The 19,565-nt window shown below is 30.9% G+C and overlaps 1 protein-coding gene across 1 annotated transcript; it reads right to left on the bottom strand.

Moving 5' to 3' along the window:
• Positions 1-14,645: 14,645 nt before the first annotated feature.
• LOC145103940 (plant UBX domain-containing protein 7-like) lies at positions 14,646-19,067 on the bottom strand. The gene is made up of 10 exons (XM_079041223.1): positions 18,762-19,067; positions 18,473-18,603; positions 18,273-18,386; positions 17,976-18,177; positions 17,830-17,907; positions 17,661-17,729; positions 17,401-17,544; positions 17,204-17,315; positions 15,988-16,259; positions 14,646-14,957 (listed from the first exon to the last, which is right to left on the bottom strand). Exons 1-10 carry the CDS (start codon positions 18,867-18,869, stop codon positions 14,793-14,795), a joined length of 1,395 nt encoding a protein of 464 aa, XP_078897349.1. The 5' UTR covers positions 18,870-19,067; the 3' UTR covers positions 14,646-14,792.
• Positions 19,068-19,565: the final 498 nt, after the last annotated feature.

The following is a 19,565-nucleotide window of genomic DNA, read 5'->3' on the forward strand; positions in this document are numbered from 1 at the left end:
AACGATGTCAAAGGGGTTGTCGTAGCAAGCTGCAGAATCGAGTGTTTAAGTAAAGTTCCAACATATTACAGCCTCATTTCAAACAAAAACACCCCCAAATTGATGGAGAGCTAGATGTTGGCGATTTTCGTGTTAGAATAAAGGGAAAATGAGGTAAAGATGGAGCTTGATAGGGATTTTGATCCTCTCTCCATTAAGGTATGATTTCTCCATTTTGGTGAAATGATTGATTATAGTAGATTGGTTGAATTGATCAACCTATAGCTTGATTAAGTTGCTAATGATAGTGTTAAGATGCTTTAATCTAGATTAGAAAGTGAATTCCATGGTGGAATAATGTATGTGAAGTTAGGGTTTGAAACCCTTACTAATGTGGTTAAGAACTGATGCATTGAAGTAGATGTATAGAATTAGGTATAATGGGATTCTTAATTCATTAATTGATTGAGATTAAGAGATAGAGAATGAAAAGATAGATTTATGATCCATTAAGTGGTCATTTTGACCTTAAGTGGCATTAAGCTCTTAATAGGCTAAGACAAGTATTAAGAACTTGTATGTATGAATAATTAAGCCTAAGAGTAAGAAAGATCGATCAAGATGAATCAGTGACAGAAAGGAGCCAAAAAGGGACAGTTAGTCTTCACTAACTGACAAGGTGAGTTATATATATCTCTCTCTATCTTTCTCTCTCTCTCTCTCTATAAGTTATTTATATATTTTTATGTATGTATGTATGTATGTATGTATGTATGTATGTATGTGTGTATATATATATACACACATAAGAATAAGAATAATTGTTAATTTGAGGAGTCAGATTCATTATTTTGATATTATAGCCGCTAGGCAAACCAAACATGAGGTCCTAATAAGAACCGCGAACCTTGGCATCAAAACGAGTCATGAGCCAGTTTCGACAAAGTTTGTTGGCATAGTCGTATGGACATATTTGATGTCTTTTACTCTTTTATATATATATATATATATATATATATATATATATATATATATATATATATATATATATATATATATATATATATATATATGGAGTGGTTCAAATGAAAACCACAAAAGATTAAGAACCCAAAGAACCCACATTTAATAAGTAATATGTATTGTGAATATTAATAGACATGTTAAAATCTTAATTTTTGTCTTTTTGTTAAGAAAAGAGCAAAATTATATATTTTTTTTAGTCAAATATTTTCATTCATACAATCATTTTATATTTTTAACACCAAAATTATGTAAAATGCAATTTTATACAATCAATTTACAGTTTAATACATAAAATTCACAACTTAATACAATCTATTTTACACTAATTCACAAATTTAAAGAAGTCAAACCCAAAGTCTACCACCACCACCACCACACGTTGCCACCAACCACATATGCCAACGTTGCAACCATCTTTTCTTGCAAATCATATATGTATATAAAGTCATGCAATGAGAGGGTAAATACTACATTCATAATTTAATAAACCTATTAATTCACTCATTTTGAATTTAACACTAAACAATTAAAAAAATAATGCATTCTTACATACTTATACAACACAAAAATAAATATATATTCACAAGAACATTAATACAAAATTTATAAAAAAAATCACAGTAAATTGCAGTCAGTTCACAACTTAATATAGTCGATTACCGTTTAATACATAAAATTCACAGCTTAACATAATAAATTAACAATTTAATACACTGAAATGTCATATTCTTAACTTAAAACTTATATTTATACTTTCAGATATGAAGGTTAGTGTTTTTTTCAAAGTTTAATTTACACAATATTCTTAATTTAAATTTTTGTATAATTTATTTAAATTTAGAAAAAATCATATATGTGTATACTGATTATTTTTTCTCATATTTCAGAAGCAAACACAAAATTCATAACAAATTCGCAGCATAATACCGTCAATTCACAACTTAATATAGTCAATTCACTTTTTAATACGAAAAATTATTTATTCACATCAATATTATCAACTTAAAAACTATATTTATACGTTCATATATGCAGACATTTCTATGTATTAAATTGTGAATTTATTATATTAAGTTATAAATAAAATTTACAGCTTAATACATAAAATTCACAGTTTAATACAATACATTTATAGCTGATTTACAAGCATAATATGTCAATGTATTAAACAAATCATTCACAGTTTAATACACATAAATTATATCATATTTCAGAACTAAACATCAAAAGAAAAACATATACAATTTACTGAATAAAAAAAATCAAATCTGGATAAAAGAAAATTAGAATTCACAGTTTAATTCAACATTTGAGACACTAACTCACAACTTAATTCAATATTCCAGACACTAACTCACAATTTAGTGAATAAAAAAAATTCATATTCACAATTTAATAATTTACATATTCACAAACTAATATATATAAAAAACGCATATTCACAGCTTACTAACTTAACGAATTTCGTTCAAGCATTTCATCAAACACGTTGTGTGCACCATATATATTAGAACCATAATCACAATAAAACAGAAGATCTGAACAAATATACAAAGAGATGTTATATTAACAATTTATTCTCTATTTAAAATCTAAAAAAAAACTTCCCTAGTATCATTCACAACTAAATTTACAACTTAATAACTTACCTAATTTCATTGTGGCATTTCATCAAGCACCTTGTGTGCATATTTTTTGTAGAACTTTCTTATATAAACACTATCACTGGAGACCAGATCTGATGTGGTGGTGGAACCGTCATCGGCCACCATGAGATACACCACACATATAAACACCAAATCTAACCTGAAATAACACAAATACATCAAATATGATCACAATCTGGTGGTGTTTGACTAGAGATCAGAGAAAATATAGAGACGAGTTAGAGAGAAGGAAGAGTTAGTCGTGAAACAAATCTAGTACAAATCCAGCTGAGATTTCGCCGGAGATTGAACTATCAGAGAAAAAAACGAGTTCAAGAGTTCTAGAACAAAAACGAGTAAATTAGCACTTGTAGGTTGCGATGATGTCTGCGGTTTGTGATTTGTGATGCTCCAACAATGACAACAATGATAGGAGAACAGATCTGATATGAATCCAACGATGACATGGTGAAATAAGAACAAAAAACTTTCTGAAATAACACCAAATACTCAGATTTACATCAGATATGGCTAGATCCGATGTGAGAGAAAATAGTGGCGGTCATCAGTGGTTTTGTAGTCGTTGACGGTGGTGACAGTCACCGGAGGAGGTGACAGTCCCCTTATTTTTTCAGATCTGGAACAACCACATAGAAGGGAGGTGGCGATAGTAATGTAGTGACAAATAAGGTATGAGACATGCGTTAGGCCGGCGTCAACGATGGTGGTGGCGGAAGCGACGATGGTGGCTCCGGCGGCGACGGTAGGTGCCGGCGATGGTGGTGGTGGTCGGCACCGGTAGGAGGTAAGAGAGAGAGAGAGAGAGAGAGAGAGAGAGAGATGAGATAAAAGTTGTCTTGTGACATAAGATTGATCAAATATGTCTGATGATTTAAGTTATAAGGTAAAAAGAGTGGTTCTTATGGTTCTTAACTTTTTATGGTTCTCATTTGAACCTTTACCTATATATATATATATATATATATATATATATATATATATATATATATATATATATATATATATATAGAGAGAGAGAGAGAGAGAGAGAAAGATAGGTTCATGTGTTTAAAGTGATTATTGTGTTATTGTATGCATAAATGTGGACCAATCATTTTAAAAACCTAGATAGGGGTAAAATTGTAATATTAGCTTTTAATTAATTTTGGTAATTAATTATTCAAATCATAAACCCTTTAATTTATGCAAAATCGTTTACATTTACCGCTTTAAAACCCTAGACAGAAAACATCGACCTTTAACAATCAAGCAGCTCTCGGCTGCTTCTCTCCCGGTTCCGGCATAGTGTGTGAAGGGAAGAGAGGTGGGTGGTTCAATCGACGGGATGAAAAGACGACAGTTGGTTCGAAGGAAGCAGTTATCGATCGGTGCCCTACCCCTCTAATCAGATAAGTTTCTATTATATGTTCTTCTTCAATTTTGAATCTGATAAAAAGCATCCCCTTCGTGGTCTCTGATTCCGATCTTTACACACTCTACTACTGTGTATTCCATTACAACAAAATCGATTAGCCAGGGACAAACAAAATCAGCGGCGGCAGTAGGCGGCTCTGCCACTTCTTCCTTTTTTCTGGTGAGGTGAGAACGAGAGACAAGGAGGTCGATGGGTACAGGTTTCTTTCTTCTTCTTCTTCTTATTTTGACTGATTTACTGTAAACCAATGAAGTTTAATCTTCAAATGGGTTTTTTTAATTTGATTTGATTTCAATATATAGAATGGATGTTTGGGTTGATTGTTTGACAGAAATCAAAGAGGCGGTTCCGGCATAGTGTGTGAAGGGAAGAGAGGAGCGTGGTTTAATCGACGGGATGAAGAGGCGGCAGTTGGTTCGAAGGAAGCAGTTATCGATCGGTGCCCTACCCCTCTAATCATATAAGTTTCTATTATATGTTCTTCTTCAATTTTGATTCCGATAAAAAGCATCCCCTTCGTGGTCTCTGATTCCGATCATTACACACTCTACCATTGTGTATTCCATTACAACAAAATCGATTAGCCAGGGACAAGCAAAATAAGCGGCGGCAGTAGGCGGCTCTGCCACTTCTTCCTTTTTTTCTGGTGAGGTGAGAACGAGAGACAAGGAGGTCGATGGGTACAGGTTTCTTTCTTCTTCTTCTTATTTTGACTGATTTACTGTAAACCAATGAAGTTTAATCTTCAAATGGGTTTTTTTAATTTGATTTGATTTCAATATATAGAATGGATGTTTGGGTTGATTGTTTGACAGAAATCAAAGAAATTTTGGATGTGTTTAGGTTTATTGTCTAATTCTTTCAAGGTGTAATATTTTTGGTGAATTGGGAATTTGTTCTGATTGTTTAATTTTTACAGGAAATTGAAAGTTGTTTTGATGCACACCAAGCGCTCGCTAAAATGCTTCAACTGAATGGTATTTCTTCGTTTATAGTGTTCTATCAGAAAAGAATGTTTTTTTATGATAATCATGAACATAGTCTGTTAGAATGCCCCGAATTAATATAATTATTCGTAAATGAATTCCAATTCTATCATAATGGAATCACGAATTCCAATTATGTTGGAATGGAATATGGATATTTTCTCACTAATTTATTCATTGGATTTGTTTCCACAGAAGTTGATGCTTAAAGAACGGACCACGAAATTTGAACGACGCCTCTTAGCAACATTATTCTTTTAGAATTTATTAGTGTCTTTGTTAGATTTTGATGTTTTTTTCCCGATTTGAAAGTTTTTAGTTTATTCTTTAACAATAAATGTAATTCTTAGCAATTGTTACATGTATTCTATAAGAAATAATGTAATTTTTGTTTTAATTCTTCAATTGTTGGTTCGACAATTTGTTATTCTACAATAAATTTTTAAAGTCATGATCAAGAAATATGTTCAAAAATATTTTTATTATTTTATGGTTCTAGAATATTTTTATTTATGAACATACTCAAACATATTATGTCAGAATGTCCGAATTAAAAACCTTATAATTCGTAAAATCAGATTTTTAAAATTAATAGAATCTATGATCCCTTCAAATATGCAAATTTACTTTATTAAATCTATATTAATTGACTAAAATACCCTTCTAGTTAAATTTGATAGTATTTATCAATTATATTTAATTCAATAATATGTATTAATCACTTTCTTAAAATAAATAAAATGATTGGCCCACATTTATGCATACAATAACACAATAATTACTTTGAATATATAATAACCTAAGCCTATATATATATATATATATATATATATATATATATATATATATATATATATATATATATATAATATACGGGCGGCATTGAAGGGCAAAGTGGACAATTGCATAGGGCCTAATTTTTATGTGGGCCAAATTTTTATTATATATATATATATATATATATATATATATATATATATATATATATATATATATATATATATATATATATATATATATATATATATATATATAACTTATAATAGCAATAAAAGCCCTATTTTATGGCTCGTCTTGGGCATTTTAGGATATTTAAATCCTTAGGATTATATATATATATATATATATATATATATATATATATATATATATATATATATATACCGGATCTGATAGGAACCACGAAGATTATTCTCCACCAATTAATTCGTTTATTTTAAGTTTTTTTTGGTTTTTTTTTTTATTTTTCGTTAAAATAATCAAAAAGAAATAAAAAGATATATGCTCGATTTTAACGTTTTTTTTTCTTTTTTTTCGTTTTATTTTTATTTTTTTTACATTATTATTGTTTCCGTTTTTTTAATATCTTTACGACATACTTGAAGATTATAGGGTTTTTTTTCTTTTTTTTCTTTTTTTTTTTTTTTTTTTTATTTTTTTGCTTTTTTGATTTTTTAAATTAAATATTGGTTTGAGTTTTTAATGTTTAACAGTTATAAAATTTTAAATAAGAAGAATATTAAGGATCATAAAATTTTTTGTTCATACTTTTTTTGAATCATATTATTTTTGGATCATAAAATTTTGAATTAAATTATTTTGAATCATATTATTTTTGAATCATAACGATATTATGCATCATATATTTTTTGATCATATTAATTTGGATCATAATATATTTAATAAAATAAAGTATTTGTTCCATACAACATTTGGATCATTATATTTTTTGAACTATTTAATTTTGAATCATAAAAAATATAATAATTAAGGATCATTAAATATTTGAATCAAAATATTTTTAGATCATAACAAGTTATGGATCATAAACATATTGAATCATAATATTTTTGAGTCATAAATATTTTGAATCATCTCTATTTGGATCATATTATGTTCTACATTTTTCTAAAATCTTTTAATCTTTTAAAATCAAGTTTAGTATCTAAAACATCTTATTTTTTAAAATTTATTTTTACAAGTCATTAGAATAGTAAGTAGAAGTATTCCTTAAATTTTTTTAATTTTTGAAGAATTTTTTTCTGTGTTTCTTTATATATATAAAAAATAAAAAAAATAATTTTTTTTCAAATATTCATGATTGTGCTCATTTTGTAGAGAATTAAATTTTAAGAACTTTGGTTTTTTCAGAATTTTTTTTCAAATAAAAAAAAGTTATGGCCGAAAAACTAAGCGGATGAAAAAAAACTCACCAGCCAATATAGGTTTGACACTTGTCATGCTGAGGATAGGGGCACTGGCACGTGTCAGCGCCTGATGAGACCACATAGGCCGAATTTTTCTTTTTTTTTCTTTTTTCTTTTAATCTTTTTGTTTTTGTCACTTGTACCCTCCAAACAATTAACCTTCTCCGGAAATTATCAAATCTCACAAGTAATTACCAAAATGTCATATAATCTCACGAGATTTTGACGATAAATAAAATCAAATCTTGGTCATTTATGTGTTCAATCTTAAGGTCAAATATTGTCCTAGTGGTTCCTATAATTTTTTGAGTTCCTTCTTATCCTACTTTTATATATATATATATATATATATATATATATATATATATATATATATATATATATATATATATATATATATATATATATATATATATATATATATATATATATAGTAAGGGTCATACTAAGCACCATTGGCCCTTTGGTGTTTGTAATATAGATATATAGGGTTTTGAAATAGAAGACACTTAAAACCATATTAATTTTAAAAAAAAAAAAAAAAAAACATGTATTATTAAGAACCCAAACTCTGGATTTAGAAACATGAAATGTAGAAGAAGTCTCACTTTACACATTATTAGGGTGAAAGTCATCTTTACCAATAATATACAAAGTTCTCCCATAAATATTGATGATGATGATCTCGTTAATCCACCATGAACTTTTTTTTCTCCTTTTGTATAATCTATCATCAATTTTTGTGTTGGATATTAAGTTAAGTTGGGGTCTGTTACTGTTAAATGGCCTTCACTATTTACGATAACTATTATATATTTAAACCTGTTTTTATACATGTATATATGAACAAACTTTATTGCTAAAATAGTTTATATTCATGATTATTTTCTGAAAATTTACATGTAAACAAAAAGATACAATTCAAACAATAGTAACTAACAAAACACCGTTGTTAAACGTTCTAACAAGAAATTAACGTAACACATGTCAACGCACATCAACCATCGTTCATCTTTTGAAGGAACAACTTCTCATCCTCTATGTAATTGTCAATGCACTCGAGAAGTTCAACCAAAGAAGCCAACTTTTGTAAATCTATTTTCTTTACTTCGATGAGAAACAAAGTAATGACGATTTTCTTTGGAGAAGTTAGTAACATTTTTATTTCATCCATTAACATTTCATTTTCTTCATACTCCTTGATGTCTTCAATCATCAACAATGTCTTCTGCCTCCGAGATATGTTGTTGTTTATATCGTTTTCGATGGCCTTCTTCATGATAGAAGATTTGCATAACTTGATCTTGGTGAGGTATGATTTTTGTAACTCCCGCAAGTTAGGGCTAGATGATTTGAGTAATTTTAATAAATAGTTATTCATTTTATTGAATAAATTAATCCTCGAATAGGATAATCGTTAGCCCTGTATGTTACAGACTATAAAGACATTTTATCACTAAGCTATAGGAATAACATTTTTAATAAAATATTATTTAGGATAAATAATCTTGATGAAAGTTGCAGCTGACATGATAAGGATTTCGTGAGTATAAAGAATGCTCAAATCTGACTTCGTATGAAGAATTTTTGATTGTTCGAAGTTTTGCGTTCATCCCTATACGGAAAAGCGTGTCATAAAAAATGAATCGGAGATAGGTTTCTTATTAGCCTAAGTAATATAAACGGAATTCGTAGTTATCATAAAAGCGAAAGTGTACATATAAAGAAGGCATAAATCTGACTTCGTATGATGAAGTTATGATTTTTCAAAGTTTCGGTACAACAGTGTGCGACATAGAAATCGAAATTTAAATTGGTTCAGTCTTAGCCAAAACAATGTAAATATGAATCCATCGATATAAAGACAGTCGAGAACGGAGTTCGTATGAAGGAGTTATGATTTTCGTACTGACTTTAACAGTCTAATCTCTATAAAAATATGAATTTAAATGAAGTGAAAAATAGTTGTTAAGGCCTAGAGGAAAGTTGTAGTGCTCGTCGAAAGGATTCTAGGGATATAAAGAACGTCGAAACAGAGCTTGTATGCGAAAGTTATGGTTGTTCAAAGATCTACGGAAAAAAAATTGTGATGACGTGGTGGCCCGAGAGCGTGCCACGTTGTGAGGCGGCGAACGAACTCTTCCACTGACATGTTGACATGGAACAATGACGACGCAACACGTGGTGCCACGAGAATTGGTAACATGGTGATGTTTAAGAAGGCATGACGCAGACCAACAGGGCAACGACATGTGGCACCGCACAAGACCGGAGACGTAGACTAAGGACGCGGTGCGCCCAAGTATAAGGTGCGACTAGGCTCGTGGAATCTCCTATAAATAGTAGTCGAATCTCAGCCATTCTACTTAACCTTTCCATACAACTTTCTCTTTAAGCTCTTTCCCCTTTGAGTCTGACTTTTTCTAAGCTTCTGACCATTTTAGCGAGGATATGAGGTATCTATGAGTCCAACAAATAGAAGCTTTCGAGTCGGAGTTCTACCCACACAATTCCCGATTTTTCACTAGAAACTATGTAAGTTAAGCTACACTTGTTATGCTTTAAGTATAACTTATGTTTAAGTTCATTATTGTTATTATGAACCTATAAACAAGATTTTATCAGTGATTCAATGACATAATACTTATTGATCTACTTATGAGAGTGATGTCTAGGCTAGATCTAGTGAGGTGTTTACAGTGGGATTTCCAAATAGTATAATTTGTATACCAAACGGACCCTACCTCTGATATGATCTTACTTTGTATTCCTTATTTGATAGATCTCGATGTATTCATTGGGATTGTTCAGGAATCTGGGAAATAGTATAAATACGAACAAATACTGAAGTATAGTAATATTCATATTTAGGATATTGGAAATGGATTAGCTGAAGTATTAGCAGAGGAACTAGCTTTCACGAGGATCTTTCACCTCAGTCAGGTGAGTGCATAGTTACTTTCATAAACATGATTTTAATACAAGTATTTATTATATGTAGTAAATATCTATCGAAAGTTTATATGTGAATGATATGCCTATTTCCTGGAATATGTGATAAATGTATATTTGATAATATACTCTATGCGAACCAGATATGGTTTATATGTGTTAAGATGTATATGTAATATTATTACATGATAATAATAATAATAGCAGTATTATTTCCAAGAAAGTAATGTGTATTAATACCTAATACTCTGTGTTAAATGTATATATTAGATTACGATATTGTTGCATAAACGGATTTGGTATTGGAAGTTGATTATAAGCATTGTAGTCTTGCCTAGTGATAAGTTAAGACTTATAAAGGATGCTTAGTTTGAGTTAAGTTGAAGAGATTTACCATGTATTGTAAAGATATTACATAGGCAGGAACTTTGGGATGGTTATGGGTATTACAACTTTGTTTAGTTATACCCTAAGACTTAAAAATGGATGCTTAGTTTAACTATGTTTGGATATTGGGTAGCATCTTATTAAGAGTATGTGTGAGATGGGAACGGAGAGTAGAACTCTGTTTGATGATATTGATGATCGATGGGGTATGTTTCACGTATGGGAGTACTATATTTGTATCCCCCTCCTAAAATTTTAATCGACGACTTAGGTGACCGGTGGGGTATGTTTCACGTACAAGAGTGTTATATTAGTATCCCCCTCCCCCTTCTTTTTCTTTGTGATTCATCCTTTCTTTTTATGAAGTGATCGGACGAGCTTCGTGTGTCAGCTTTTCCATTCACGAAGTAATTGAGGGAACTTCGTAGAGTGCTAAATAAGGTGTGCATGTAATAGATCACTACTAGGTATGTCTGATGTTATCTTGCCATATAGGGTGGTTCTGAGAGTGAAACTCTATTCAATAACATTTGGGATCAGACAACTGCTAGGCATAGTCATCTAGATGACCACCCCTAACTTAACTGTCTTGAAGTATTTATGGACAATGGTTCATGTGACTTGCTCCATCCCCTCATTTGTTGTCTTTATTGATCCTCGTTTGCTGCCAAGGAATCGTCGAATCAGCGTAGTCAACTAGTTGTTCACATTGATCCTTCTGGTTAGATCTCGTAAGGTCATTGTATAGGATCAATATGTGAGGACCAACAGGATAGGGTAGATTGTCTTATAGAAAATGATATATCTGTGTTGATGATAACAATTGGTTTTACAGGTTTAAGATATATGATTATTATCATTAAAACATTGTAGGATTGAAAACCATATGTATCTCACCAGGTTTCCCAACCTGACCAACTCATTTTATATGCATCATAAGTAGCGATGTTTAGATTGTTGAATACTTGAATAGGATGTTGAGTTATCGAAGAGAAGACATGCAATAGTGTTCATGACCGTTGGGTCTTTGCGATGTAACATATGTTATGTATCGATTATGACATCTTTATAATTTTTATAAATTTGAGACAATCATTTGTACTTAAAAGAATTGTAATATACTATCCGCAAATAAAATATATCATGATTTTGAAAGAGTAAATAAATTATTTTTCGGTTCTGAAAATTAGGGATGTCACAATTTTCCCAAGGTGTTAAAAAAATAATAATAAAAGATGACAATAATGAATAGGATAAAAATAACATCTAGCGGAAATGACATGAACTAATCAATCATAAAAGAAAAAAACATCTTCATATTTCATTGATGTAAAGGGTTTTAAGTACAAATATGGTGAAAAAGAAATTAAATAGTGGATGTATGTTCTTCTAAAAGGTTATGTGAAAAGGTGATGGTGTTTTCATGGAAAAATATTAGTTTTGGATGATTTGGGTATTTTTGGAAGGATGCTAGTGATGGATGATGAAATCAAGAAGAAATGTTCTTAGGAACGGGGTAACGACGATGATAATGTTTGAAGGAAAATATATGGGTTTTGGTTGCTTGGTGAATGAGGAAATCAAAGGTGCAAAAGATTGAGGAAGGGTAAAAGAAGATACGAAAAAGGTGACGCAATGGGGTATTTGTATGGAGGAATTAAAGTTTAGAAAAGGAAATGATAACATGTGATAACTAATGAAAAAAAATAATTACTTTATATATTGAAACCATCAGAACGGTTAATTGGATATTTTGATTTTTAACAAATTAGGAAAAACTGGTTTTAAGGATATTGGTTTGATTATTTTTCTTATCATGGTTTAAAAAACTTCAATTTCAATTTTAATATGATTTTTAATCAATATTAATTGCACCAGGGATTGTTGAAGAATGTAGTGTTTATCTTAAACTTTAACTTGATTTTTGGGAAATAAAGATTAAGAATTGGTTTAACTTAACAAAAAACCAAATATATGACTAAAAACAAAGAATAGTGTCCATGGTTGCTTTCCTTCGATTCGAATTTCAGGGTTAAAGGAAGATGTTCTGCTCATTCACGCAAGTATGAGAAACAAAGAATGGTGTTGCGTAAAATTTTAAAAAAAAAAAAAAAAAAAAAAAAAAAAAAAAAAAAAAACCTTGAAGAACAGGGTTGCTTTCCTTCGAATTGATTGTGTTAATAAAAATAACAAAATTGTCTGTGCTTTGGTGGCGTGATTATCAGGTATATGTTTGGGGTGATTTGTGATGGTGTAAATGTTGGTTTGGGAATTTTAAATTGAAGAATGGTTGTAAATCGTTTCTGACGATTTCTATTGGGGCCTAGAAGGGTTATAGTGGAGATCCGAATTCTCAATGGATCACGTAGGTTCGTTTTCCGAACTGATATTTCTATTATATGCCCTGATTACAAGAAATTCAGTCTAAGATGATCCAAATGAACACTTGTGAATTTAGGCAGAGAAACATAAGCCAAAGCACTAGAGAATCCTGAGTTCGTTTAAAGAAGAAGAATAATAAGAGCAGAGAAGGCTATATGACGACTCAGTAGAAGTCTAGAAGAGCCGTATTTATGTTTGACAAATTAGCGTTTTCGTCTTCTTAATTAGTTAAGTAAATCTCATAATTAATGGCATAATCAATGGTTTTCAAAACTGACGAAATTTATCAAATTTGTCATAACCAGTAGGGGCGCTGTCCCTTCGACCCTACTAGGGTCGCTTCCCCTAGGACCCTTGTTGGGGCACATCCTCCTTAACCCCCGTCATTTTGTCGTACCAGGTTATAATTCGATCTTATATATGCATGAACTCCACACACACCAAACATATAATATAAAGTAAAAATTATAAATCTCTTAACCTAACATATTAACCTCACATATTAATTCCAATTACACAAAATATATGGTAACACTAAAATTACCAACAATTTCTTTTAAACATGTAAAAAGGGTCAATTGCTTATGATGAACAATAATCAATATCCTAGGAAAAAGATCATATTGATTAAGTGTTGTCTTTCAATTGCATATGAACTACTTCTGATTAACTTCAAATTTGTACCAATTGAGCAAAGTATCAAGACGATTGCTTTTGATGAATAACAAGATCGATTAAGAGATATGGTAGTAGATGATGCGGGGGCTACATATGGTGATGCGCTAAAGAAGGTTGCATACTTGCATAGGGTTCTTCAAAAACTGAATGAACATGATATAAGTCTACTTACATAATTATAGACTTTTAATTAGGATTATTTAAATGACTGATTAATGGAGGTTCTAATTATATTATACAAATTGACTAATTTATCCTTCTCTAATAATTGGTTATACACTTGCACAATACTTAAAGGATATACATAGAACTAACTCTCTCTCTCTCTCTCTTATATATATATATATATATATATATATATATATATATATATATATATATATATTGGTGTGATTATATGATACATGCTACCCTATTGTAATATCATAGACCCTCAGATAATGATTGTTGATTCTATTCATCCGGTGGTCCAGATTTGTGCATTCTGGCACACAATAGTTAGTAAAAACAAAATAACCTAAGCCTATATATATATATATATATATATATATATATATATATATATATATATATAAGAACAATTATTGTAAACTAGTAGTGTAACACATGTCAAATAGAGGTACTATATTAAAGAAAATGCAGGCTTTTTAGTAGACAATGACTGGGAATATGATATTAATTTAATGATAAAGTTGTATTTTTGCTTTATGGTTGTTAATTAATTGTTTTACTTAATATATGCTTCCTTTATGAAGCACTAATCGGAAAGAAGTAAAATTGGATTTATACATGGTGCAGAATTGTCGACAATTGTTATTGTGTTATTAGTATAATTCCACTAAGATATGGTGGGTTCAACTGCAAATGTCAACCAAGGTCGCCTTACACATGATATAGTTGACCAACATTTTTTAAATCAACCAATTTTTTAATTCCTTTATCTTTTTCATCTACCAAATCCATACCATAATTTAATAACCATTAGCATGAACAACACAAAAAACATAAATTGGTGTATAAACCATATATACATAAAAACCAGAGATTAAATAAAAAGACTTCCATTAAGGTTACTAAAAAAGGGAAACTAAAACAAAGAAAGACCATATCACTTTCATTCCCAAGTAACAGAAATCATGGAATTGGCGATTCCGGACTCGCCAAATGTTGACTTGGTGTTGTAGTCCAAATCCTTCACAGCACCAGGAATGGCATGAGTCAACCGGAATGGCTTCTCATTACTACCTTCCAGATTCCCATGGCAGAATGACCACAGCAGCTGATGAACACAAGCAATGGGAAAGTCAGAGAGAGATTAACTACTTTTGTAAGAGAGGAGGGTAGTGTTTGGAATGCGGAATCGTGTTTGTTTGCCACAAAGGAAAGGAATGGAGTATTCCACAATGGAATCTTATTCCTTCTCATGAACTGATTTTCATTCCTTGATGGAATTGAATGATATATTATGATAATAAATTACTTTTAGCTAAAGAATCTTTCAATAACTACAGTGTTTTTCAAAAGTTACAAAACTTTAATGAGATTATCTTTTTTGTTTTCCAATAATAACTAAAATATTTTTTTATTATAATTCTATTTTAAGCTTTGATAGTATTTAAAACTTGATTTTGTTTACTACTGTTTAAATAAACTTTTTTTTACCAAGTGAAATATCCATTCCATTACCTTGTTCATTTCATTCCTTTGTGATTCCATTCCATAATGGATGGATGGATGGAATGGAATGACAAACGAATGAACTGGGTAATGGAAAATGGAAGGTAACGGAATGAGTCAATACATTCCATGATCATGTTTGGTTGAAACGAAGGAAAAAAATGTGAATTTTTCATATTACATGTAAAATAAATAAAAATGCATAATTTTACCTCTAATTTATACATTATTATAATAATAATCAACAAACTTTTATTTACAAAAATAAAAACTTATTAAGGTGCAAATGACCTATAATAAAATAATACTTTTTAGTTACTTCTAGAAGATAAGGTTGTAATGTAATTAAAATAATGAAACTTTTACAAAAAGATTTGTCACTAAAACTACATAAATAAAAATGGGTTATATTAATGTGCTTTCTTTCCATTCCATTCCACGATGGAAAGAAAAAATAATAATAATAAATAAAATACCTCCTGGCTGAGGAATGAAGATAAAAACAAATAGAAGGAATCACTGGTCCAATCCATTCCATCACATCATTTCAATGGAATGAACCATTCCATTCCTTCTCTGATTCCATCATACCAAACACTACCTACAAGTAAGATGAAAATAATAGATGTTACTTGTATTGGATCGGATCTTAAAAAGTTCCTCTGAAGTCTGCGTCCATCTGGCATCCGGATTCCAACCCTGCAAACAAGATTCCGATCACCCTTGGGTTCTTCAGGTAGCGGTGGATAAGTCGGCTTCTCTGATTCCGGAGTCTCTTTTTCAGTTTTAATAGCATCTGAACCTTTTGAGGGTTCTTCAATGCTATTTTTTGTTGTTTCCATAGATAGTGCTCGTGCCACTCTCATCTCTTCATCATCTTCTTCACTTGTTCCATTTGCAACCACTGTAGCCTCATAATTTAGTTAGTAAAACAGTCACACATGTTAATATTGGTTTTAGTGTCTAATTTTAATCTCTTTACTTAAACTGGTAGATTCTTGTTGGATATTTGTGATTTTCGTAGTATGCCTTTATCAAAACCTTTACAAAATCCCAAAATCAAAAACTAAAAACCCTAACCACTAAACATCATTACCGTTAAATAATCCTTTTTAAAAGATTAAATCTCAGAGAATAACGACAAATTTTGTTTTGTTCGTTGGTTTTAATAAAAGAAATTACTTTAATTGATTGTTTAGTCTCAAATATTTAAATTATATTGCCCCATTAAATTATTTCCTAAATTTCAAATATTCCTATTAAGTTGACCGCATACCCTAATTTTTTTTTCTAGATAATCACATAGCCTCAACCTTACATTGCAAGAAATCAAAAGAGGCATCATATATGTTGTTGAAGCTTATATGGTTGCATATGCCATAAATATTGATATAGTTGAGAAGCTCTCAATTTATGATAAAGATAAATTATTATAAGGATGTTTGATAAGTGGATTATAGGCTTATAGCTATACATGATGAGATCAAATCTCAACAAAAACAATAGTACTTAAATCTATGAGATTTGACTCATTCATGACATCACATGATTCTACTATGATAGTTGTGTAGATTCAAGACAATGTGATAATCAATCTTTTGTATACCTAATTGAAAGGTTATGATTATTTGGGACATAGCATTAATGGACCTAGTTTTTCCATTGTTAGTAAAACCATATTTTGGGTTGAACTGAAGTGCGTTTTGCTATTTGGTTGTTCTCATATTTGCAACAAAACAAACAAGTATATTAATATTACCATATTCAAAGATAACAAACTCAATAGGTATATAACAAACCATAATAAGAAAAAACTTAATTAGATCACAATAAAACAAAGTAGCAAACCTGGCATTGCTTGGATTTTAGGAGGTGGAGCTTGAGAATTTTCTCTTGGACGTTTGTGGGACAAGCTAAAATGATGATCCTTAGGGCTTCCATCCATGAATTGCAACAAATCCTTTCCAATTGATCAAATTTTCCATTCAAATGTTAAATCTTTTGAAATATTGACTACTATGCATTTCAAGAACTCTATTTCATACCTCCAACAAATTTTCTGGTTGAACCATTCCACGCCATAAACGCATCTTTTGACCAGTAACAGGATCAATAACAAGAGTTACAGGAACCGAATCCAATTTGTAGTATGTTTTTATCTTGCTTCCATCTTCTGTATCATCACATACCTACACACACACACACACAACAAAAAAAATATGTGACCTTCTTTATTTTGCTACACACATACTTTTAAATGTGAGCTTTTTGGATTGTTAATTGTAATATTATAACAAAAATAAACCTGCCAGAAGATGAAATTAGACATGATTGTTTGAGAAACAGCTTCATTAGCCCATGTATCTCGATTAAGCTGCACAAAAGGTGTCATCAATAAACAACATAATCATAGCATTCATAAAAAATAACTATTTTTACATTAAAAAAGCAAGTTAGAATAAAACAAAACACACCATATGTGAGCTAAATTCCCTGGTTGATTGCAAGTTCACTAGAAGCCAACGATCTTGATTTTTAGCAGATTCTTTAGCCTGACATTATAACAAGTAAATTGTAACTTATTTATTAAGATATATATGTTATAAATTCACAATTTTACCTTCTCAAATGGGCCATGGAACATCAAAGCAAAGGGAGGGCGATATAAGGTGGCAAGATTATCTCTAGAAGTATCAGCTGTTGATGTGGCACCACCACCTTGGTCTGTTTCCCATACTCCAGGATGTTTTAGTTCCTCTTCAAAGTTTCTAAAGGGTACAACTGTACGTGCTTCAAGTGGAGTATACCCCAATCTTGTTGCTCTAAACACAAGAAAAGGACACGATGCACATGGTTTATAAAAAGCTTCTAATGATGATGAAAGACATAATCCACACAAATGAGTAAAGTAGAATACCCAAAGCGCATTGGAGTGTCATAAAGAACATCCCTTTTCACTGGTAGAGGTGCACGAACTTCATTGTTATCATCTTCTCTGGTGCTTTTGGAACCATTGTTGTTCTCTGAGCCTCTGAGACAACATTCGGTAAAAGATTTGGTAAATGTAAGGTAATGATTATATCAGATCTTAGTTTAAATTTTGCATCATCCACCTACCCAATGTTTTGGTCGGACAAAAGCCCATCGTTTTCTACAGGTGGAACATATGGAGACGATGATGCAGCTGCTCCGCCTTCATTTCCTATGTAAAAAAGTTGAATAGCTTCTTCAAGTTTCCAGCTTGTGGCCTGAATTCATGGAATCAGAACCGATAAATATAATGTTAATAACAATTCCAACAGGCTGATCATAAATAAGCCGAGTAAACAAAATATAAACATATGTGTGTATCATAATCAATCGATCGATTAATATCAACCAACTGAACAGGGATAGCAATTGGAACCTGTAAAAACTGTCTGGCGGTGTCGGCAGTCTGTCCGACAGCAATTTCAAGAAACATAGAGACCATATTTTGCTGGTCGGTCGCAGATAGAACGCCGCCACTCTCCATCTTCGATTTTTCTTGTTCTTCTTCTTTTTTTATCTCCGAAACGAATCAACGAGTCGAAATCAGTAGCACTACCAAAACCCTGATGGGAGATGGGATTGGATTTGGAGGTTACGGGGATGAAATTTTGTTTTTCAGTAGTGGGAGATTGGGGAAAACCCAGGGGGCGAAGGCGATTACCAAAATAGAGGTTACTGGATCGAAGTTCACAATGGATTTATATTAGTGACTGTTGAAGAATTACAAAAGGCCCATTTTGCTTATTTTACTGTTTTACTTTATCCTAGACCATCACAAAACATGAGAAATAATAATGTAAATAGCATAAAATTATTAATTTTATACCAAAATTGTAGTTTGATATTGTGTTTTTTTTTCAAATTTAACATTGTGTTTTTATTTTGCTTTGAATGTGTATTACTGGTTTGCCGGTTACCACTCCATTACTTCTTTGTTATTCCTTCCTCTGTGACGTTGTCCATAGCAACGGGTTTCATTACACCCTTTGCCTAATCATCCTCTTCCCTCATTTACCTATTCCCCATTATTTACCCTCTTCTTGACAAAGCACACACCATCCCTCATTAACTAGGGTTTTCACACTCTGTAACTTCAAAGATTTTCTATCGTTAGCAGCATGTGTGTTCATCGCATGTCATCGATTGTAGGAAGAAAGTTGAAACCATATCATGAAGCAAC

This window comes from Lactuca virosa, chromosome 4, assembly GCF_052849685.1.
Source record: "Lactuca virosa cultivar CGN04683 chromosome 4, Lactuca_virosa_CGN04683_v6, whole genome shotgun sequence".
Lineage (NCBI taxonomy): Eukaryota > Viridiplantae > Streptophyta > Magnoliopsida > Asterales > Asteraceae > Lactuca > Lactuca virosa.